At 44.7% G+C, this 24,151-nt stretch overlaps 1 protein-coding gene across 1 annotated transcript in view; it reads left to right on the forward strand.

The window, feature by feature from the left end:
* LOC306771825 (complement C3-like) overlaps nt 1-24,151 on the forward strand; it is a gene marked incomplete at both ends in the record, with an annotated part of 50,271 nt that overhangs the window by 9,942 nt on the left and 16,178 nt on the right. The window contains 12 exons of the mRNA XM_079261144.1: nt 1,007-1,205; nt 5,110-5,256; nt 7,388-7,550; nt 9,550-9,663; nt 10,226-10,313; nt 10,411-10,472; nt 14,983-15,098; nt 15,200-15,346; nt 15,839-16,030; nt 16,123-16,275; nt 18,959-19,085; nt 23,280-23,348. Of these exons, the coding sequence (XP_079117270.1) occupies nt 1,007-1,205; nt 5,110-5,256; nt 7,388-7,550; nt 9,550-9,663; nt 10,226-10,313; nt 10,411-10,472; nt 14,983-15,098; nt 15,200-15,346; nt 15,839-16,030; nt 16,123-16,275; nt 18,959-19,085; nt 23,280-23,348 (1,577 nt within the window). The remainder of the gene's footprint in view (nt 1-1,006; nt 1,206-5,109; nt 5,257-7,387; nt 7,551-9,549; nt 9,664-10,225; nt 10,314-10,410; nt 10,473-14,982; nt 15,099-15,199; nt 15,347-15,838; nt 16,031-16,122; nt 16,276-18,958; nt 19,086-23,279; nt 23,349-24,151) is intronic.

Raw genomic sequence — 24,151 nt, forward strand, 5'->3', positions numbered from 1 at the left:
TGCAGTAAAAACACATTTTAAATGAAAGTTTTTCTGTTAAAAAAATATCAATTTACACCAATTTATCACTGTGTCACTGGGTATATCCATTATGTAAATACAAAAATTTAATTTTTGATGTTTTTGCAAAACTCTTATGAACAATGCTTCCTGCTGGGAGCTACCTGGGAGGGCGGCGCCCTAGCGCCCTCTATTGGCCAGCCGCCCCTGTATATGTGTGTGTGTGTGTGTGTGTGTGTGTGTGTGTATATATATATATATATATATATATATATATATATATATATATATATATATATATATATATATATATATATATATACACATATATATATATACACATATACACATATATATATATATATATATATATATATATATATATATATATATATATATATATATATATATACATATACACACATATATACATATAAAATGCAAACTGCTCCAAATTAGTAGTTTGAATCAACTGACCATAACTGATCTAGTTCTAATAATTAGTCGTATATAATTAGCCACTGCAGAGTAATATTATGAGTGTCTGAATTTGCATTAGCAGTGTGTATTGATGCCTGGTGAGGCCGTGATGTTTAACATAAAACTCTCCTCTGTCCGGCTGCAACATAACTGCTGTAAATTATTTACCTTCTTCCAACCTGTCGGGTTGTTTTGGGTTTAATTTCCTTTTTTGTTGCTTTATGTTGAACTAAAGTGTCAAATCAGATCTAAACTAAGATATGAAATGATTCAGGTTTTTAAAAAGAAAAGGGTGATTGTGAGGTCCTGATGTGTTCATCTGCACATATATATCTGGATGGAAATAATCCAGCATGGCTTTGGCAGTTAGAGAATTGTGGAATCTTTTCTTCCATGAAGGATGATCGTTTGCTGATGGAGCGATGAAAAGCAGCTCTGAGCTCCTTCCATCAGCAAACTGCTCAGATCTTCAGGTTATTTAGTCGTGTGAGGAACCTGCATCTTAAAACGGTCTGTCTTTCTGCAGGGAGGTGATGACAGCGCCCAGCACGCTGCATGCTGGAACAGCAGAAAATATCTTCGTAGAGATCCAGGACTGCATCCGGGAAGCTGACATATGTGTCCAAATCATGGTGAAGAATTTTCCCACCAAAACCAGAACCATGGCGTCCGTGTCGGTGACGCTTACCAAGGCAAAGAACTATCAGGATTTTGGAAGAATTACGGTAACGCACAACGGATCCCTTTCTAATCATTTTACTTGAATTGATTACCTTCTAGCGACCCGTCAAAGCCCAGAAGAAAATATCTTTTTCTTCTTGATGCCGTTAAACGAGTTACAACAATAAAAAAATTCTGTATTTTGGAAAATGACGTTAAATAACAGCAGCAGGCAGGTTTAAACGTTACATCAAGCATTTTAAAAGTAAACATACAGTAGACACGAAGTCCACATGAAATAATATCGTAGAATCCAGGAATATTAAACACAGACGGTGGTCTCGGAGGTCTCAGTCCATCAAACCGATGCAGGAATGAAGGAAAACCTTCGATGATCCACCCAGAAAGAAACCCGGAAGGTCCAATAAGGACAAACCAGAAACCACGATGACGTTATTTAACCCGACTGATGCGGCGAGCAGCTTCTCATTTCTCACGCTGGAAGACGCGTGCTGTTGTCATGGCAACCATGCTGATCCGCTTCAGAAGGGTCGGATCATCGGCATCAAGCGGAGAAAACCTGCAAGAACCCTAAAACTGGTTCAGAAGGGTCCAACACGGCTCTAGAAGCTGGAAGGATGGAGGGGAACCGTCGTTCCCCAGGAGGGAACGTGGTGGGTCCATAAGGTCTGACGAGTCCACATGGACCCTGTTCCAGACTAGCCATGTGGTCTGACGAGTCCACATGGACCCTGTTCCAGACTAGCCATGTGGTCTGACGAGTCCACATGGACCCTGTTCCAGACTAGCCATGTGGTCTGACGAGTCCACATGGACCCTGTTCCAGACTAGCCATGTGGACTGACGAGTCCACATGGACCCTGTTCCAGACTAGCCATGTGGTCTGACGAGTCCACATGGACCCTGTTCCAGACTAGCCATGTGGTCTGACGAGTCCACATGGACCCTGTTCCAGACTAGCCATGTGGTCTGACGAGTCCACATGGACCCTGTTCCAGACTAGCCATGTGGTCTGACGAGTCCACATGGACCCTGTTCCAGACTAGCCATGTGGTCTGACGAGTCCACATGGACCCTGTTCCAGACTAGCCATGTGGTCTGACGAGTCCACATGGACCCTGTTCCAGACTAGCCATGTGGTCTGACGAGTCCACATGGACCCTGTTCCACATGGACCCTGTTCCAGACTCGCCATGTGGTCTGACGAGTCCACATGGACCCTGTTCCACATGGACCCTGTTCCAGACTCGCCATGTGGTCTGACAAGTCCACATGGACCCTGTTCCACATGGACCCTGTTCCAGACTCGCCATGTGGTCTGACGAGTCCACATGGACCCTGTTCCAGACTAGCCATGTGGACTGACGAGTCCACATGGACCCTGTTCCAGACTAGCCATGTGGTCTGACGAGTCCACATGGACCCTGTTCCAGACTAGCCATGTGGTCTGACGAGTCCACATGGACCCTGTTCCAGACTAGCCATGTGGTCTGACGAGTCCACATGGACCCTGTTCCAGACTAGCCATGTGGTCTGACGAGTCCACATGGACCCTGTTCCAGACTAGCCATGTGGTCTGACGAGTCCACATGGACCCTGTTCCAGACTAGCCATGTGGTCTGACGAGTCCACATGGACCCTGTTCCAGACTAGCCATGTGGTCTGACGAGTCCACATGGACCCTGTTCCAGACTAGCCATGTGGTCTGACGAGTCCACATGGACCCTGTTCCACATGGACCCTGTTCCAGACTCGCCATGTGGTCTGACGAGTCCACATGGACCCTGTTCCAGACTCGCCATGTGGTCTGACGAGTCCACATGGACCCTGTTCCACATGGACCCTGTTCCAGACTCGCCATGTGGTCTGACAAGTCCACATGGACCCTGTTCCAGACTCGCCATGTGGTCTGACGAGTCCACATGGACCCTGTTCCACATGGACTCTGTTCCAGACTCGCCATGTGGTCTGACAAGTCCACATGGACCCTGTTCCACATGGACCCTGTTCCAGACTCGCCATGTGGTCTGACGAGTCCACATGGACCCTGTTCCACATGGACCCTGTTCCAGACTCGCCATGTGGTCTGACGAGTCCACATGGACCCTGTTCCAGACTCGCCATGTGGTCTGACGAGTCCACATGGACCCTGTTCCACATGGACTCTGTTCCAGACTCGCCATGTGGTCTGACAAGTCCACATGGACCCTGTTCCACATGGACCCTGTTCCAGACTCGCCATGTGGTCTGACGAGTCCACATGGACCCTGTTCCAGACTCGCCATGTGGTCTGACGAGTCCACATGGACCCTGTTCCACATGGACTCTGTTCCAGACTCGCCATGTGGTCTGACAAGTCCACATGGACCCTGTTCCACATGGACCCTGTTCCAGACTCGCCATGTGGTCTGACGAGTCCACATGGACCCTGTTCCACATGGACTCTGTTCCAGACTCGCCATGTGGTCTGACAAGTCCACATGGACCCTGTTCCACATGGACCCTGTTCCAGACTCGCCATGTGGTCTGACGAGTCCACATGGACCCTGTTCCACATGGACCCTGTTCCAGACTCGCCATGTGGTCTGACGAGTCCACATGGACCCTTTTCCACATGGACCCTGTTCCAGACTCGCCATGTGGTCTGACGAGTCCACATGGACCCTGTTCCAGACTCGCCATGTGGTCTGACGAGTCCACATGGACCCTGTTCCAGACTCGCCATGTGGTCTGACGAGTCCACATGGACCCTGTTCCACATGGACTCTGTTCCAGACTCGCCATGTGGTCTGACGAGTCCACATGGACCCTGTTCCACATGGACCCTGTTCCAGACTCGCCATGTGGTCCGACGAGTCCACATGGACCCTGTTCCACATGGACCCTGTTCCAGACTCGCCATGTGGTCCGACGAGTCCACATGGACCCTGTTCCAGACTCGCCATGTGGTCTGACAAGTCCACATGGACCCCGTTCCACATGGACCCTGTTCCAGACTCGCCATGTGGTCCGACGAGTCCACATGGACCCTGTTCCAGTGATGGAGCATCAGGAAAAGAAGACAAGCGGATGAGGTGATGCAGACATCATGTCAGGTCTCTACTGTACCAGCCTGTGGGGACAGTCTGTGATTTGTGGTGGCTGCAGTTGACTAAGTCTAGGTTCTGGTCTAGGTTCAGATCTAAGTTCCAGTTTAGATTCCGGTCTTTTTTTTGTTTTTTGTTTTTTTTTTTGTCTTGTCCAGCATTTAAGCAGGAGAATGATTTTCTGGATGCTGTGTTCTGCTGGACAAATTTACTTTGCCAAAGGAAGCATCATAGATATAATGCTCCCCTTGATATTCTGGATTTTTATTTTATTTTTCTATTTATTTTGCATAATTGTTTGCACAAAGTTTGTACTGCTGGACTGGACCGGAGAGGACAGAAGAGGGACAGAAAGATGAACGAAAAGAAGAGAAAACAGAAATACACCTCGTAGAGAGAAACGGACAGAGAGAGAAGGAGAAAGAGAACAACCTACATACATTTGCATGTACATAAGCACACATACACACTTACTAATATATACACACATCCATACACCTATACACACTGGAGTCATGTTCCCCCTGCAGGAGGACGAAGACATCAACTATCAGGAAAACCCAGAGCTCACAAGCTAGATCAGACACACAGGAAGAAAACCAGCCGTTGTTAGTAAATGAACCTGCAGACGACTCAATGACTGTGTCACATGCAGAACATACAGAGTGGAACGTGTTCAGAGAAGAGTGATCATGCCAATGTGGCCCCGCCCACACAATATGACCCCGCCCATACAATGGGACCCCGCCCACACGCAGGCAAGAGGAAGGCCAGGAGAACCCCGAGGCTCGAGCAGCTGGCGGCCATCCCCAAGCACAGACCCCAACCACCCCGCTCCGGAGCCAGCCATGCATCCACCCAGGAGGTGGCAGAGGGGGCCCAGCAGAGCCCCCCACGGTCAGGGGAAGAGGCCCCAACGGGCCCAGATCTGCCAGCCACCCAGGGCAGCAAAGCACTGCCCCAGGGCCCCAAGAGCCTGAAGGCAGCCCCTCACCCCCGCAGGCAGAAGGTACAGCCCACGCCGATGGAGAGCCAGGACACCCAGACCGCACCGAGCGGTAGCCAGGCCACACCCCAGTGCACCGGCTGAGGTCCCCTGGCACCAAGGCCCTCTCACCCCTCCGACACACACACTCACACTTCCTCCCTACACACCCTATCTATCCTGTCGCTAACAGACACCCCATCTCGCACTCCCCCACCCCTCTGCTCCCCCACCCCATTCACACACACACTCCATAACATCCCCGCCTCCCACCCTCCCCTCGACTCACTCTCACACTCATCTCGCACCCCCTACTCAGTCCCCATTCACACACTCTTCTGCTTTACCCCCAACCCACCCCACACCACCGACCCTGTCCCTCCACCTCTATACACCCACACACACACCATCACATACTCCACTCTACACACATACACACCCCCTAACCCCCCTTCCATCCGGCCTCATAGTCCTTATACAGACTACATCACACACACATCCATCTCAATGTGTCCTTGCAGACGCTTCATGAGCAGGTGTTCCATCCTCCTGATGGGACGGCCCGCCAGGATTCATGGGGTCAGGTTGTGGAAGACTGGTTCAGGGATCAGGACACATTGTCAGTCCTGGATCGGCCCCACAGAGTCCAGGAACCCTGGGAACCGGAACCCCATTGAGAGTTTTTGGGATGTGCTGGAGAAGCTGGAGTCTCCCGTCACCAATACAAGATGTTGGAGAAACTTGATACAACACCAGATGCAGGAGCTGCTGAGAACATGGAGACAGAGAATGATGCTGGAACCAAAGCCAAAGGAGGTCCAACCAAACAGGGAGAGTCTGGATGGCTTTTTAGTTCACATGGAGAATGTAGAGAGGAAATGACAAGGAGGCAGTCGGTGAAGTTAGACCTGGTGTGAAACTCTGGTTTTATTCTGTCCTCTAACGTTTTCACCTGCAACACAAGTTTATATAAACTCTCATCAGAGTTTCTTTTCCTCACATTACAGAATATCCATGTTTGTTTGGATTACTGAGAAAATTTCTATATCTATATCAGGTCTAGGTTCAGGTCTAGATTCAGATCAAAGTTCAGGTACAGAATATCCATGTTTGTTTGGATTACTGAGAAAATTTCTATATCTATATCAGGTCTAGGTTCAGGTCTAGATTCAGATCAAAGTTCAGGTACAGAATATCCATGTTTGTTTGGATTACTGAGAAAATATCTGTAAACAATCCTGGAAAATGTTATTTTATTCCAAGTATTAATTGTTATTAACATGTCTAATCTTGTTATTGATGGTTTTAGATGTTGGTTAAATCCTTGTTCTTTATTCTCTGCAGCAGCAAAAGTAAATCTAAACATGACTCAGTCTGTCTGCCATGTTTCTGGGTTTTTATTTGTCTGAACTTTATTCCGTCCTTGACCGTCTTACGTGACGATTCCGTATCAGTTCCAGTAATCTGGTTTAGTAAACTTTAAATACAAACATGAACTCTAAATGGGTCAACTAAATCTGGAAATAGATGTTTTGGTTCCAACAGAGCGGATCGGTGTGAGTCAGAGTTCAGCTTGTCAGAGTAAAACACACAAACGCAAGTTTATGGATCCATCAGTTTGGCGTTGGCGCTCCGTCGCCCGGGGAAACGGGACCAAAGCTCACTGAGAGGTTTACATGCAGCGTGGACATCCACAATACACCTGCGATGCGTTCAGGGAACATAGGAGACCTTAGATCCAAAGTGCCAGGTCAGCTAGTCCAGACCACAGTTCAAAGTCCGGGTCCGAGTCCAGAGTCCAGACTAAACATGGACAAGCAGCCTTTAGCTGCCAGTGATGATGAAAACTCACCACATGTCGACACTTTTACATTCAGGTTTAAAAAGTTTCTTTTCTCACATTTAAGAATTAAATCAAGGTGATTAAATGAGAATATTTCATAAGATGGGGTCTAAAGAAGAGAAATCATTTATTAATCCAGGAGGAATGAAACGCCGACAACACTCAGTCCCTTACAGAGAAAAACTAATAAACTGTGCAAACACAAGCAGCACAGCGTAATGTACATTAATAGGAATATACATATAAAAATGAATGAATATAATACTTTGTTGTGACAAACTGACGGTGGAGGAACCTGTGTGTGTTTCTCAGATCCCTGTGGAACCCTTCAGTGAGGATCCAGACGTGAAGCAGTATGTTTTTCTTCAAGCTCGGTTTCCTGACCGACAGCTGGAAAAGATCGTCTTAGTCTCCTTCCAGTCTGGTTACATTTTCATCCAGACTGACAAGCACGTCTACGCTCCAGAAAGCCAGGGTGGGTGTACAACGTCACGGTTTGCTCGGTTCTAGTGGATCTCTGTTCTTTAGCTCTTGTGTATTCTGTTTACCATATTTTCACGACCATAAGGCGCATCGTACTAAAAGGCGCAGTCTCAGTTATGTGTGCCCTTTCTGTATTTAACACATACATAAGGCGCACCTGACCATAGGGCGCGGGTTTTATATACCGGTACAATCCACGCCCACACTTCCCCCTTTAACATTCTCAATGCACACAAGCATGCAAGTATGCCTTTTTAAAAATAGAGCGGGAGCAAAACCCAGTTTGGTTGTGCTTTATTTAAGTATTGATTACAAAGTACTAACATTTTTTAATCATCAATCAATCATCAATAGGCACGGGCATGGTAAAACACGCGGATAAAACAAGCACACAAGTGTGCGTATTTAAAAATAGACCGGGACCAAAACTGAGTTTGGTACTCACATTTTTTTTTACCGGTAATCGTCATCAGTCAAACCCATCAAAGTCCTCATCCACTGTTTCTGAACTGAACAGCTGCGCTAAATCTCCAGCAAACATGCGAGCTTCACTTTCTTCACTGTCAGTCACTTTCCGTGCTGTGCGGCTCCTCGGAAATGATGCCGGCTTTTGCGAAATTGCAGACAACAGTGCCTGCAGACACGTTAGCCCAAGCGTCTGTCCTCCAACTCGGGCCATTAATCTCAAATTCTCTCTCGGCTGCTCAATTTCCACGTTGCTTGGCGTAGTTGATGGCCTTCAGTTTAAACTGTGCTTCATAAGCGTGTCTTTTTGCCATTTTCAGGGTTGTTAGAAAAAGGTGTTCTGCATAACGCACATACCTGTTCTTTTATATGCGATCAACGCCCACGCTTCACCCTTTAACGTTCTCATGGTGTTCTCTACTACGTCCGATTACAACAACAACAACAACACGCACACAAAGGGCGCACTGCACTATAGGGCGCGCTGCACATTTTGAAGAAAATCTAAGACTTTTATATGCACCTTATGGTCGTGAAAATACGGTACCTTCCTGACTGTATCTGGGCTTTAAACGTGTCGCCTGCTTCCAGTAATCTGTTCCTCAGGATCTAAGGCTCTAATCTAAGTATCCTATCAGAGGGTGTTTATTTTTTCACTTTGGTTTTCTGTTGAGCTGGTTTTTCTCTTTGTGCAGCACCTTTGTTCCTAAGCAAGTTCTGCTGCTGGATTCACTTCCGAACTGGATTTAGGTCCCGTTTCTGAGTTTCTGGCTGTCTCTATCCTTCACAAAAATAAAACAAAAAAAAAAACACATCATCATTTAGGAAAATAAAAAGACACAAATCCAAATGAGAAAAATGTGAAACTCTGAATGTTTGTTCTGATATACATTCTTATATGGCATCATTAAAAAGTCATACCCAAGGAAAAATGGAGAGAAAAGTCTATTTCCCACCTGAAGTCTTTATTTGGCCCCTAAACAAAATGTTTTTTTAAAAAAAAACAAAAAAAACAAACAAAAAAAAACATTAGCCATTTATTACTGTGTGATATGTCAGAATTTTTGTAGTGTATTCTCATAGTGTCCACCAGGGGGCAGAAGAAAAGCATCTTGAGTCAAGTTTTTACCACAAAATGATGAAAAATGCCTCAGAAAAACTTTATGGATCAAATACGATCCAAACGCCAGTAAAGGGTTAAACTCAGTTTTATATATATTTTTATATATATAAAAAGGTTTCTCTTGATTTTAATAAACTAACTGCTGAAACATGTTAGTAATCTATTTTTACTAAATTTTCTCCACATTTCGTTCTTATCTTGAAGCTGCTGATCAGGATGCTGCTTTCTTCTTCATTTTGATGATGGTTATTGTGTCAATGTGATTTTATTTTGTTTACTTTTTGTTCAACCGTTTATGATTTAAAAGTGCATCAAGAGACTTGTGAACCCCCCCCCCCCGTGCCCGCTGTGTGATGTAAGCTCGAAGTCAACAGCGAACATGAACCTGTGTTTTCTCCACCAGTCCTCTACCGGATCTTTGCGGTGAACCACGCCATGCAGGCTGTCGGGACAGAAAATGATGGTGAGACTGAAGACGTTGTGGACGTGGAGATTGTGGTAATGCACTGCAACTCAGGTCACATATTCTCACGTTGCACATTTTAATAAGAATAAAACAGAGAACTTATAAGCAGGTCAGATCAGAAAATAATATTTCCACATCAACATGGAAGATTATTTCAGCATCTCTGGAATTGAGAATGCTTCCTGTTTAATCAAGTCTCGTGTGTTTCTAGAGCCCCGATGGCCTCAAAATACAACATGATTCCTATATTTTGCAATCAGGCATCTTTTCTGGAAGTTACTTACTTCCTGATTTCACGTAAGTGATTTCACATCACATGATTTTTCATAAATCAGTTTGGTCTTTACCAAAATGAAACTGATTAAATGTGTGTGTGTGTGTGTGTGTGTGTGTGTGTGTGTGTGTGTGTGTGTGTAGAAATTACGGACAGTGGCAGGTGGTAGCAAAGTTCCAGAATGACAGACAGCATACATTTGCTGCAAACTTTGAGGTAAAAGAATTTGGTGAGTCCTTCTTTGTCTTTGAACATCAGTGCAAAATCTTTGGTTTGGACTTTTTTTTAATTGAATTTCTTCATAATGAAAGTTGCATCTGATCTCGCATTATTTCACAGTGCCTCCCAGTTTCGAAGTGAAACTGACACCTGTGACCTCCTTCTTCTATGCGGACGGTGATGCGCTGACAGTTAACATTCGAGCAAGGTGTGAGAGCTTTGGCGTTGATCGATGTGAGGAGAAAATCACAGATTCTGATGACATTTTTTCTTGATTGCATGTTGACCTTCTGCTTGTGATTTAGGTATGTTTTTGGTAAAGAGGTGGATGGAACCGCCTATGTGGTGTTTGGGATTATAGATGGAGGTGAAAAAAGGAGCTTTCCAGCTTCTCTTCAGAGAGTCCCAGTGAGTCTGTTTGATGATTGGTCAGTTTCTTTGTTAAGTCTTGTTATCATTAATCTGGAAAAACTGAACTCTGTCATTATCCACAATTAAAAAAAAAAAAAAAAAAAAAGAAATCATGACTTTTGAAATATATTTGCTTGTTTTGCTGTCCACCAGTTTGCATGGTATCTATACTTAGTTTGTAGGTTTGACTGTCTGCAAATGTTTTAAACAAATTATTTGATACGACTAATCGATTTCTTTGCATCATGCAAAACTAGGTCACGACCGGTCATGGACAAGCTACCATGAAAAGGGAGCACATCATGCAAGTGTTTCCAAACATGGGTGGTGTGGCGGGACAGATATTTGCAGCTGTCAGTGTGCTGACAGACAGCGGTGAGATAAAGTTTCATTTTACGTATCAGACTGACGTTTGATAAGTGAGCTAATCTTACAGTAGTAATGTCTCAACCCTTTAGGCGAAGGACTGTAGATGAGTTTATGATGGCAGTAGACTTAGACTTAGACTTAGACTTAGACAGACTTTATTCATCCACAAGGGAAATTCTGTTGTCACAGTAGCTCAGAACAGCAATAGAGGAAGAAATAGAAACAGCAATAGTAGGTAAGAGAAAAAAAAGTAAATAATAATAATAAAATAGAATAGGTACTATCCATAAAGTAGAAGTACTCTTTGGATTTTGGAGTGTGGCATCGTAGGTTGGCAGCTGTAGGAGAATCCATCAGTGCTGGTTTTATATTTCAAAATATCAAAACAAAGAATCTGCACAGATGGAGGACAATCAACGAAACAAAAAGAATAATTTTTATTTCACTCATTTACTATCTACTGATAGCATGGTCTGGGTGAATACTCGATTCTGATTGGTTGCATGGTGTAAGTTAAAAAGTGATAATGGACACCAGTTAAAAAAAGTTCCGTCAAATAGCCGAATAATCCTAAATCATCGCGCCGGCTCAAACACCAGCTGGTAACCATGGAAACAGAAATGTTAGCAACAAACGGACAAAACAGAAAGCAGAAAGAATATCTGGCAGGACTCTGTCAAACAGCGGCCCATGGTTACTAATGAATGTATCTGATCTGCCAGTTTTTAAGTTATTTTATTTTTTTCAGGTTAGTTTAGACCAGGCGTGGGCAACCCAAAATGTTGAAAGAGCCATATTGGACCAAAAAAAACAAAAAACAAATATGTCCGGAGCCGCAAAAAATTAAAAGCCTAATATAAGCCTTATCATGAAGGCAACACATGCTTTATGTATCTATATTAGCTATATTAGCTGACTATCAAAATGACTAAGTTGGCTACAAATACATAATGAGCCTTAATGATAAAATGTTTATTTTCCCTGCAGCGCATCCTGTAAAGAATGTCGCACCACGTGACTACTCTGTTGTACGATGCTGCCTCATGTTTAACTTCATTACTATATTAATGAATTATGTTCGTTGCATTGATCAAACTAAAACAATGCAATAAAGAAATCTGATTTTTTATGTCATTTGTATTTTTAAGAATTCGAAAAAAACAAAATGGAATGTGCATAACGCGCCCCTTATTTGGGTAACAAACAGAGCGCAATAAAATGCAGCCTGCATTCATAAAAAAATAAACCAGCAGCCTTTTGAAAAAGGTAAAATATATCAAATCAAATTAATACAATTTGATTTCTGCCAAGCAAGTCAGTGCAAGGGTAAAACACAGCAGCATCCTCTTGTCTTTAGACACGCAACCAACGCAGCTATCCTCCGACCTGAGCACCATTACCAAGTGTCGTTCCAGATATATACTGACAAAAATCAGAAATCATTTTATAAAAACATCCACTTTGTTACTCAGTCTGTGTCTATGAAGGATGATGTTCTTACCCGTTTAATGTGACTTCTGTTGTCGGACATCACTGGTCAGCTTCTCAACATGTAAGATGTAACTTGTGCTGAATTAATGTCCTTGATTTGCTGATCGGTGATGTTGCCGCCATTTTAATGGTCCTTTCCTTCACTGTCTTAGCGGAGAGGGACATGTCTTTGATTTTCTGTATCATCTCAGTTTTGTTTCTGAAGTCTGGAAATACGTGTCCTGATATGTTGATGACTGACTCCTTCATGTAGTCACCATCTGTGAACGGTTTTCTACGCTTTATTATCTCCCGGGTTGCAACTAAACTTGCAGCAGTAGTGGAGTTTGGAGATGCAATCACTTAAATCTATTTTTGCGCTTCTCTAATTTCTCCAGAAGTAATGCAATTGCACATGCTTTCCCTGGAAATGTCTTTCCACATTACGTTTTCATTCATTCATTTTCTGAACCGCTTATTCCAATTCAGGGTCACGGGGAAGCTGGAGCCTATCCCAGCTGGCTTTGGGCGACAGGCAGGGTACACCCTGGACAGCTCGCCAGTCCATCGCAGGGACACACAGAGACAAACAACCACTCACGCTCACACTCTTTGTGACCTTCTTGCTGTGAGGCCACAGTGCTAACCACTGTGCCACCGTGCAGCCCTATTTTTGTTATTTGACAACTTCTCGCTACAGAGCAAACATTCAGGCAATCCTTCCACATTGGCAATGAATACACATGCAGTCCAAGAAACGTTGGATCCTCTGTTCTCCTCGGTTATTTTTCTCTTTTGCCCTTTGGGATCCATGTCCCATCACACAGCTGCCAGTTTTGTTTACAACAAACACCTGCCTGGCATCCCGCACTGCTGATCGGCTACGCGTGTCGCAGGCTATGACGCAAATCTTCCTTGACAGAAATGTTAAAATTTAATATTTATTCTACACATTTTTACAGCGCTGGAAAATGTTAAGAATGTTTGTGTCATGTTTGTCTTCCTACAGAACTAGATCAAAACAAAAATATATATCCCTCTCCCATCTTTTTCCATTTTTTAAACATTTTTGAAAAAGCTCCAGGGAGCCACTAGGGCGGCGCTAAAGAGCCGCATGCGGCTCTAGAGCCGCGGGCTGCCGACCCCTGGTTTAGACCAACGGTTGAACAATAACCAGAGTAGAAAAGGAGAAAGGAAGAAAAGTCTCCTGATCCCTCCCCATCTCACTACTGTATTATGTTCATGTTCTACTGAGATCGTGAGTGAAAATCAGTCACTTCAGATAAAATATCCAACCGTATATCAACCGTATTAAATAATATTGAATCAGTTAGTTTGTGATGAAGCTCCTCTGAAAGAGGGACAGAGCGGCTCTGAAAATCACCATGTTTTCACTGGAATCCGTTAAAGGGAGGGGGCGGCACTTCCGTTCAACACTCTTATCTTTCAGGCTCGATTACCTGACGGTGCGCCGTGTGCACACTCTCACTCACAATCATACACACTGAACTCCCTGGACCACACAGTCACACACGTCCCGTAACACCATCATATTTCCCCATCACCGGTGATCTGTTGCTGTAGTATCTGCTGCCGAACACACTGCAGGCGGTTACATTGGCAACGCCACAACAAGAGACATTAAACAAGCCACTTCTTGTTAAAAACATGATTTTAACAGTAAAAACAACATTAGTAATTAATCTTATATTATTTACTTTGTGAGTGACCATGGTATAAGCGGGATAATGCTCTCTGCTTTGCCTCTGATGGTTCACGCCTCTGTGTCGTCCATTAATATTTGATAGTGGACATCTCGGAGGGCATTATCCCTTACATGATAGCCTCACTAATCAAGTTTATGTAAAAATTAATGGATTGTTCTGATCTTAATAGCTTCTGTAAACTTTCTGCATTCTACATAACTAATAATGTGTGTCCTCAACTAATCTTCAAGTTTGTTGACTTGATAAACTGTGTTGGTGGGATCTCTGTTGCATACTGCTATTTCTGAAGGCTTTATGTTCGTCTCATATGCACGACAACACACTTCCAAACGATAACCTAAATATGGCAGAACAAGTGAATAATACAACATACACATACTGTGCTTTTCAGAATTACTGTAATCTCTGAGAGATTGTTTTAATGAGATTTCAGTTTGTCTTTAATCACTTCGCCAGCGACCTGAACTCAAACACTCTGTGTTACCTCCATCTATAAAGAAACTTTTCTTCCTTTGTTCATAGTTTTATTTAAATTTAATGATGATTTATTATTATCAAATCATTTGTAGGTGGGTTAGGCATCGGTTTGTCTGTGACCTGTTCTATTGCAGCTTTCACATATTGACTCAGACAGGACACTGAATGATGTAATGAACAAAAAATAAATATTTGCAAGTTTCAGATTCCACTATAGTTTAAGATGTTAATGGCTGTATTTTTATTTTTCCTTTAAATATATTTTTTTTAAAAAGCTGTCTGAATTTATCTCTAATAGAATATAGAAATGTGAAAATGCTTTAATTATTCTCTCTCTTGGCTTTTTCTGGTGAACATGAAACATTTGACTGTGTTTAAATTGGTGATCTGTTCTTGAAAAGCTAAAATGATGTTGCACATCAGGACATGAAATGGTGGAGGCCGAGTGCAGAGACATCAGAATCGTCACATCGCCCTACACCATCACCTTCAGGAGAACCTCCAGATATTTTAAACCAGGAATGTCATCTACTGTGACGGTAAATAATGCCTCTGTTTCACAGCTTGGCTGTGTTTATTTACATCAACACAACCATTCTGTACCTTTTACTGGTCTGACAGTTTGTTTCTGCAACGGCAGGTTGAGGTTCTGAATCCTGACGGCACTCCCGCTCCCGGTGTTCCTGTCACAGTTGATCCCAGTTCAGTTACCGGCATCACTTCAGTCACTGGCACAGCTAGGTTCGACATCAACACCATGACGAACTCAGAAACCCTGACTATAACCGTACGCCGTCTGAATTCGTTATTCAACAAACTGCCAGGAAAGAGTTTTATGTGCAACTTCTTTCATTTCTTCCTGCTTTATTTGATTTAATTTGTGCAACCAGTCACGTTTACTTCCTGTCTTTGTTATGCATTAATCAGGCAAAGACCAATGATCCTGGGATTCCACCTCAAAGACAAGCATCAGCCACCATGACAGCGTACCCACATAAAAGCAAAAGCAACCCTTACATGAAAATAGGTAAGAAATGTTTGGAAAGGACAACATGCGGTAACGTCAGCAGACATGCACTAAGTTTAACTCTGGTAAATTACAGATGTGGAAAACGATGAGGTGGAAGTAGGAGTAAACATGAAACTCAACATCATTATGAGCAGACCAGAAGGTCAAAGGGACATTACTTTACTGGTGAGAGTGGTTCTTCTCTGTGCAGGTCTACGTGAGTGATTTCTGTCCGTTCTGTTTAAAACGCTGGTTAAATCTGTTTTCCAGTTTTTGAGCAGAGGTCAGCTGCTGAAATATGAACGACATAAAAGTTCTGGCCGCATGATCCTTTCCCTGGTGACTGAAATTACCAAAGAAATGCTGCCTTCGTTCCGGATCATAGCCTACTACCACACAAGTTCTAAGGAAGTGGTATCGGCCTCCGTTCGGATCAATGTAAAGCACACCTGCTTGGGAACGGTGAGAAATAAAACTGATCAAGTTTTCCATCAAAGGCACTAAATGAGAAGCAGGATATGCACAAAGAAACTTCAATCTACTTCCTCCTGTAGCTGAAGCTGGAGATACTGAGACCCACAGCATCCTATGAACCTCACAAATCATTGGATCTGAAGATCACAGGAGATCCAGAGGCCACGGTGGGATTGTTGGCAGTGGACAAAAGTGTCTACGCATCCGACAAGCAGCACCTGGTGCAGAAAAAGGTACCTTCTCCATAGTCTGTCTTCAAACGATTCAGAGCGATTGTATCCAAGTGATGCCACATGCTAGATGAGGTGGTGGTCACTTTCTGATGAAGAAAACACAGACAGGACTCCTCTAAGGAAGCTGGAGCGTGAAACAGCTTGTCACAGTTTGTTTCCACCAAACGCAATAAAAACACTAAAATGCTTACTTAGCCGACAGGATTTTTCCATGAAGACACACCAGGAAGTTCTGGACTTCCAGGATTTTCTCTGTTTCCATGCGCTCGGCTGTGTAGACGCTGCCCAACGCTGTTGAAACGTGTGTTTTTATTTTATAGGATAAGCCACTTATATGTACTCGCTGTTAGTTCACATACACAGAAGATGCCATATTTGTACCACTGTTTTTACTACGGTGTCTCTGAATGGACACAGAACTCTGTATTGAAATGAGAACCTCACTGAGACTCCATTTGGGATAATTCTGCCTTAAAAGGACCATAGAAGAAAAGAACTGTGACCTTGAATGCTGTCATCGCTGCACTTGAGTCTCGAGTTGATTCATAGATGAGAACGAGTTTGAAGGAATTTTGGCCGCAGACGGCCACCGTCCATTCACAGCCGTATTTAGTATTTAATGACCGTCTTCACCACTAGATGTCAGTAAATCTTCTACACTGGACCTTTAAATTCGTCTTTGAGAATAAAGAGGAAGTGCAAGTTTGTGTCGTGATAAAGTTGATGCTGTATCTGGGCATGTGTCAAATAAATAACATGAAAAAAAAAAAAAAGATGAAAAGGTTGCCATGGTGACCACCATGGCAATGTGTTCACCTGGTGACTGGATGACAGCTCAGCTTTTATCACTGAGACAGTCAATTCAATTCAATTCAACTTTATTTATATAGCGTCAAATCACGGCAATGCCATCTCAAGACGCTTTACAGACAGAGGGGAAAACATCATGAAGGCCAATTCATAACAGCCTATATAAGGAATCCAACAGATTGAGTTGAGTCCAACTCAATCTCCCATCCTGAGCAAGCACACTGGCGACAGTAGGAAGGAAAAAACTCCCTTTTAACAGGAAGGAAACCTCCGGCAGAACCCGGCTCAGGACAGGCAGCCATCTGCCTCTGCTGTGTGGGTGGAAGAGGACAGAAAGACAACAGACAACAGGAACTGCTACTCCCGGCCAGGGAGACCTGCTGAGACAGGAGACATACATGTTAATGATGCAACACTGTTATGGGGGGGGGGGGGGGGTAAAAGAGAGAGATAAAGAGAAAAAGAAAGAAGCTCAGTGTATCAGGAAATGTCCCTCAGCAGTCTAAACCTATAGCAGCATAACTAAGGGATGCTAACCATCCCTAGCTATAGGACTTATCAAAAAGATAAGTCTTCAGCCTAGTCTTAAAGGTGGGGAGGGTGTCTGCTTCCCTAACACTAACTGGGAGCTTATTCCATAAGAGAGGGGCCTGATAACCAAAGGCTCTGCCTCCTGCTCGGCTCTTTGAGACTCTAGGAACCACAAGTAAACCTGCAGTCTGCGAACAAAGTACTCTGCTTGGTATATAAGGAACTATGAGGTCTTTGATATATAGTGGTGCCTGGTTGTGGAGGGCTTTATATGTAAGGAGAAGGATTTTAAATTCTATTCTAGATTCAACAGGCAGCCAATGAAGAGAGGCTAAAACTGGAGAAATATGATCTCTCCTGCTGGTTCTGGTCAGGACTCTGGCTGCAGAATTCTGGATCAGCTGAAGGCTTTTCAGGGCATATTTAGGACAGCCCAGTAATAGAGAGTTACAGTAATCTAGTCTCGAAGTAACAAAAGTGTGAACCAGTTTCTCTGCATCACTCTGAGACAGAATGTCCCTAATTTTGGCTATATTACGTAAATGAAAGAAGGCTGTTTTAGTAACCTGCTTAATATGTGGACCAAAGGACAGGTCAGGGTTAAAGAACAATCTGTGTATTTAAACAAACAGGGTTAGTCACAGGGTACCGAGGTCTGCATCTGCACACTGTGCATGTCACAAGTTAGAAGGTGAAACATTTATGGTCACATGCGCAGTCTGAACGAGCTGAATATGCTGCAGGAATGTCATTCGCCTGAACGACTAACGATTCTGTAAAAGTCTGCTCCTTTATAGCCTGTTGTGTCTGGATCTGATGACTGACCTTCATCCCTGGGAACGTCTCTATGCTGACGCTGCAGTCGTCGTGACGATGGTGTACATAGAGACCCTCTCAGCTGGGTGAATCAGTTTGAAAGTCTGTCCATGTTGGATGAAGTTCTGTTTATTTTCAGACATTTCTTGAGGCATGTGATGATTTCTGATTAAAACTGAAGGTCCAAATAACAAAAAAAGTAAAAGTTAAAATTTGTCATCTAACCCAGGCTAATTAATGCCCTGCATCACCTGTGGATGGCAGTTAGTCCACCTGCCGTGCCTCCTCACTGCCACCAACTCTTACATTTGATAATACAAAATAAAAAATGCAAGTGACAAAAAGACAAGTTACACCTACAGCGGTTCTATTCAGCTGTGACGGCCCTCCAGGACCTTCTGACACCGTATCTGAGAATGTTTGCACTAGACTGTGGAGACATGGGGGGTCACGAGACCATGGTATGGTGCTGTGTTATGGTTGGCTGCCTAAATGTTCCAACTCCTCCGACTTCCACTGTGCTTAGATTTGGGAAACAGTGGAAACGTACGACAGCGGCTGCACACCGGGAGGAGGGAAGGACAGCATGAATGTGTTCTACGACGCCGGCCTGTTGTTTGAGTCTGGAACCGATGGGACACCCTACCGGACAGGTGGGCAAAACTTCATTTCATAAAAATTCCATTTAGTTCCATTTAGTCGTGCACGATTTTTGTTTTTTATATCGACTTTACAGCGTTGACAGAAAAATTCTGACTGATTTTATGGATATAATCCTCGTTGTGTGAGTCTACGCAGCTTCAACTGGAAGATTGGGTCTAAATCGTCCTACAAATGTTTTCCTGTCATTTCTTTAAGTCATCTGCAGGAACAGTTTTCCAGACTTCCTGAAAAACTTTCCAGAACTCTGATTCCGATGTTTCTGCCTTGTTCCTCCCTATGATCCCTCATTGCATCAGATATGTAGAGGTCCAGGTTCTGGGGAGGGTCTGTTCCTCCATCAGACCCAATGAGGTTCGGGTTCTGGGGAGGATCTGTTCCTCCATCAGACCCAATGAGGTCTGGGTTCTGGGGAGGGTCTGTTCCTCCATCAGACCCAATGAGGTTCGGGTTCTGGGGAGGATCTGTTCCTCCATCAGACCCAATGAGGTTCGGGTTCTGGGGAGGATCTGTTCCTCCATCAGACCCAATGAGGTCCGGGTTCTGGGGAGGGTCTGTTCCTCCATCAGACCCAATGAGGTTCGGGTTCTGGGGAGGATCTGTTCCTCCATCAGACCCAATGAGGTTCGGGTTCTGGGGAGGATCTGTTCCTCCATCAGACCCAATGAGGTTCGGGTTCTGGGGAGGGTCTGTTCCTCCATCAGACCCAATGAGGTCCGGGTTCTGGGGAGGGTCTGTTCCTCCATCAGACCCAATGAGGTCTGGGTTCTGGGGAGGGTCTGTTCCTCCATCAGACCCAATGAGGTCTGGGTTCTGGGGAGGGTCTGTTCCTCCATCAGACCCAATGAGGTTCGGGTTCTGGGGAGGATCTGTTCCTCCATCAGACCCAATGAGGTTCGGGTTCTGGGGAGGATCTGTTCCTCCATCAGACCCAATGAGGTCTGGGTTCTGGGGAGGATCTGTTCCTCCATCAGACCCAATGAGGTTCGGGTTCTGGGGAGGGTCTGTTCCTCCATCAGACCCAATGAGGTTCGGGTTCTGGGGAGGATCTGTTCCTCCATCAGACCCAATGAGGTTCGGGTTCTGGGGAGGATCTGTTCCTCCATCAGACCCAATGAGGTTCGGGTTCTGGGGAGGATCTGTTCCTCCATCAGACCCAATGAGGTTCGGGTTCTGGGGAGGGTCTGTTCCTCCATCAGACCCAATGAGGTTCGGGTTCTGGGGAGGATCTGTTCCTCCATCAGACCCAATGAGGTCTGGGTTCTGGGGAGGATCTGTTCCTCCATCAGACCCAATGAGGTTCGGGTTCTGGGGAGGGTCTGTTCCTCCATCAGACCCAATGAGGTTCGGGTTCTGGGGAGGATCTGTTCCTCCATCAGACCCAATGAGGTCTGGGTTCTGGGGAGGGTCTGTTCCTCCATTAGACCCAATGAGGTCTGGGTTCTGGGGAGGGTCTGTTCCTCCATCAGACCCAATGAGGTTCGGGTTCTGGGGAGGATCTGTTCCTCCATCAGACCCAATGAGGTCCGGGTTCTGGGGAGGATCTGTTCCTCCATCAGACCCAATGAGGTTCGGGTTCTGGGGAGGATCTGTTCCTCCATCAGACCCAATGAGGTCCGGGTTCTGGGGAGGGTCTGTTCCTCCATCAGACCCAATGAGGTCCGGGTTCTGGGGAGGATCTGTTCCTCCATCAGACCCAATGAGGTCCGGGTTCTGGGGAGGGTCTGTTCCTCCATCAGACCCAATGAGGTTCGGGTTCTGGGGAGGGTCTGTTCCTCCATCAGACCCAATGAGGTCCGGGTTCTGGGGAGGGTCTGTTCCTCCATCAGACCCAATGAGGTTCGGGTTCTGGGGAGGGTCTGTTCCTCCATCAGACCCAATGAGGTTCGGGTTCTGGGGAGGGTCTGTTCCTCCATCAGACCCAATGAGGTTCGGGTTCTGGGGAGGATCTGTTCCTCCATCAGACCCAATGAGGTTCGGGTTCTGGGGAGGATCTGTTCCTCCATCAGACCCAATGAGGTCCGGGTTCTGGGGAGGGTCTGTTCCTCCATCAGACCCAATGAGGTCCGGGTTCTGGGGAGGATCTGTTCCTCCATCAGACCCAATGAGGTCCGGGTTCTGGGGAGGGTCTGTTCCTCCATCAGACCCAATGAGGTTCGGGTTCTGGGGAGGATCTGTTCCTCCATCAGACCCAATGAGGTTCGGGTTCTGGGGAGGATCTGTTCCTCCATCAGACCCAATGAGGTCCGGGTTCTGGGGAGGGTCTGTTCCTCCATCAGACCCAATGAGGTTCGGGTTCTGGGGAGGATCTGTTCCTCCATCAGACCCAATGAGGTTCGGGTTCTGGGGAGGATCTGTTCCTCCATCAGACCCAATGAGGTTCGGGTTCTGGGGAGGATCTGTTCCTCCATCAGACCCAATGAGGTCCGGGTTCTGGGGAGGGTCTGTTCCTCCATCAGACCCAATGAGGTTCGGGTTCTGGGGAGGATCTGTTCCTCCATCAGACCCAATGAGGTTCGGGTTCTGGGGAGGATCTGTTCCTCCATCAGACCCAATGAGGTTCGGGTTCTGGGGAGGGTCTGTTCCTCCATCAGACCCAATGAGGTTCGGGTTCTGGGGAGGGTCTGTTCCTCCATCAGACCCAATGAGGTTCGGGTTCTGGGGAGGATCTGTTCCTCCATCAGACCCAATGAGGTCTGGGTTCTGGGGAGGGTCTGTTCCTCCATCAGACCCAATGAGGTTCGGGTTCTGGGGAGGGTCTGTTCCTCCATCAGACCCAATGAGGTTCGGGATCTGGGGAGGGTCTGTTCCTCCATCAGACCCAATGAGGTTCGGGTTCTGGGGAGGGTCTGTTCCTCCATCAGACCCAATGAGGTCCGGGTTCTGGGGAGGGTCTGTTCCTCCATCAGACCCAATGAGGTTCGGGTTCTGGGGAGGGTCTGTTCCTCCATCAGACCCAATGAGGTTCGGGTTCTGGGGAGGATCTGTTCCTCCATCAGACCCAATGAGGTTCGGGTTCTGGGGAGGGTCTGTTCCTCCATCAGACCCAATGAGGTCCGGGTTCTGGGGAGGATCTGTTCCTCCATCAGACCCAATGAGGTTCGGGTTCTGGGGAGGGTCTGTTCCTCCATCAGACCCAATGAGGTCCGGGTTCTGGGGAGGGTCTGTTCCTCCATCAGACCTGTTGCCACTAATCTTTAGTCCGGTTCTTGGGGCCTGTGACTCAGATGAGACTTAATCCAACAGTAGATGGATCAGCTGAAGGGTCGGATGCCCGTCAGGTCCTGGTTCAGGACTTTGATGGACTTCAGGTCCTGTTCTTTTAGTTTCAGCCACCAGGTTTCCAGCTTGTTGCTGCTAAACTCCAGTTTTCTGCCTGCCAGACTGTGTCACGTCTGGCTGTTTTCCCCTTTTGCTCAGTTTTGCTTTGTTTTTAAAGAGATTTTAACCTATGTCTGTCTGAGGAATTATTCATTTATGTTTAATACGTGCTGAGAGGTGGAAGAGTCGGTGTTTTAGTGTTTTATTGTTTTATTGAGTCGCCAGACTCTGTCTGTCTATCTGTCTATCTGTCTATCTATCTATCTGTCTATCTGTCTATCTATCTATCTGTCTATCTATCTATCTGTCTATCTATCTAGAAAGAAACGGAAAATAAAGGATGTAAACAGCAAAGAGACAAAAGATAAACATCCAGGATCTTTCCAAAGTTTACAGAAAAGCTGGTTTGGAAGCATAAAGCTCCAGAGATGAGAGTCGGCTCGAGATTCTTTTGTGTTTTTATTGTTTTTAATCACATGAAGTTGATCAAACGTTGAAAAGAGTTTCTTCTGTTTCGAGTCAATAAAAGTGTGAATGAAAGACTGAATGATCAGAGTGGAAAAGTTCAGCCAGCTTTTGGAAAATGAGTTGGGGTTTTTTTTTTTTTTTTATGTATTTGAATAATTTAGCATATAAATAAGCAGCATAAAGCATGTCAAGACTGCAGTCTTGTTTCTAGTGAAGAAGTTCAGTTGATTTCTGGTTTGTTTTTTTGGAAATATTAATTTTTGCACTTTTGTTAAAAGAAAAATCTTCTGTTTGGACACAAGTACATTTCTACATCTACTTTGTTAATATTAGCCTTTTTGTGCAACAATGTCGATAAATAAGTGAACCGACTAATTTAGTCTGTTCTATATTCCCAGATGTTAAATGTCCGGCCGCCAGCAGGAAGAAACGAGACATCACTTCGCTGGACTACAGGACCCGCCTGGGTAGGAATCATTAACTTACCCAGTAAACACACATTTTATCAGCTTTCACATGAAACCAAAGCTCCTCAACAGGTTGTATGAGATGTGTATTTTAAAGTGTAGAAAAGAAAACTAGATATTTATGTAGAAGCTTGGTAAAATAGTCTGTTGTGTTTCATGGTAAATGATCAGTTTCACATATTCCAAATAATAAAGCTTAAAAAGAATTTTCCCAATTCTGGTCATGGTGGAAGAACTCAAGTGCACAACTCCACACAGGGCCACAACAGTGTGCTTTAATACAGTCCAAGGGCGCAGCGAGGTCAACAAGCAGGCAGGAAAAGGTCTCCAAAGGAAACTTATGAGATCATAAGGTGAAAATGCCTGAAATTAGACTTTATACAACAGGAAATAAAGAGAAAATGCAAAACATAACTGAATGTGGCAATGATGAATAAAAAAATTAATTCAGAGAATTTTAATACTCTTCATTTATAAATCTTATGATTAGGTTGTCTTTTGCCCCACCAAGCAATAAAACAATGAAAATGTTTTTTTCTGTACCGTTTCTTGAAGCAGTAATAAGAATCAATGTTATAACAAATAATAATAGTTAATAATGTAGTAATGATAAGGATCAAAGTTCAGAAACAGGAACTTTACTTTTGACTCGACAAACCCAACCAAGAAGTGGCAACACCTCAGAAAGGTTTCCTTCCACTTATCTTTTAATTATATCACAGCGTCAACATATTGATATTAATAATGTTCATAAGCACCATCCACCAGTTTTAACAGTGGGAAAAAAATATTTTTTTATATTA

Source organism: Telmatherina bonti, assembly GCF_933228915.1.
Source record: "Telmatherina bonti genome assembly, chromosome: 21".
In the NCBI taxonomy this organism is placed as follows: domain Eukaryota; kingdom Metazoa; phylum Chordata; class Actinopteri; order Atheriniformes; family Telmatherinidae; genus Telmatherina; species Telmatherina bonti.